At 35.6% G+C, this 735-nt stretch overlaps 1 protein-coding gene across 1 annotated transcript in view; it reads left to right on the top strand.

Moving 5' to 3' along the window:
- The window catches only part of mtr (5-methyltetrahydrofolate-homocysteine methyltransferase), a 46939-nt gene extending 46204 nt beyond the window's left edge, over positions 1-735 (top strand). The window contains exon 33 of the mRNA XM_088284267.1: positions 40-735. Within this exon, the coding sequence (XP_088140393.1) occupies positions 40-129 (90 nt within the window). The 3' untranslated portion in view covers positions 130-735. The remainder of the gene's footprint in view (positions 1-39) is intronic.

The following is a 735-nucleotide window of genomic DNA, read 5'->3' on the forward strand; positions in this document are numbered from 1 at the left end:
GTCCACTGACATCTTCCATTTCCTTGTTTTCTTAATCAGGTGGAGGATTATTCAAGAAGGAAAGAGATGGGTGTGGAGGAGAGTGAGAAGTGGCTTGCTCCCATCCTTGGTTACGACAGTGAGGTGTAGAACTGCATCACACCGCCAATGAAAGACTTGAACATATTACTGTAGTCTTGTTTTGTGTGCACAGGTGTCCACCATTAATGTCATTTGCGATCGGAGCCATGCACCATGTGAATATGTTTGACAGTGTTATTCAAAAAGGTACATAGTAGTAAGGCATGAAATGCAAATGAGGTGTTATGGGTTAATTTAGCATTTTTAATATAACTCATGCATCAGTGGACAATCTCAGTTTGACTGACTCTTGGACTTGCTTGCATGGTTTTTCCATTTGATAAATTAAGGGCTATAAATTGGACTTGACAAGATAAACCTGTGGTTTCAGTATGGTGCTGTTGAACAAAAAAATATATTTTTATGGCACTGTTTTTTTTTAATCAATAAACGTTTTAGTATATGATGTGTCTTTTTGAATCTCAACACCACCTGTTTTATAGCTCTTTGTACTTTTTTTTTTATTACAAACAACAAACTACTGAAGAGGACAAGGAACATGACATCCGAGCTATAAAATATGAACAAAAATAACACTATCCACAAAAAAACACTCAACAAATTGTAGTCCACTAATGTATCAACTCTTTATGTTTGACACCTTGTAAAATAAAG

This window comes from Idiotropiscis lumnitzeri, chromosome 20 (genome assembly GCF_059441095.1).
Source record: "Idiotropiscis lumnitzeri isolate Australia: NSW breed Sydney's pygmy pipehorse chromosome 20, RoL_Ilum_1.0, whole genome shotgun sequence".
Lineage (NCBI taxonomy): Eukaryota > Metazoa > Chordata > Actinopteri > Syngnathiformes > Syngnathidae > Idiotropiscis > Idiotropiscis lumnitzeri.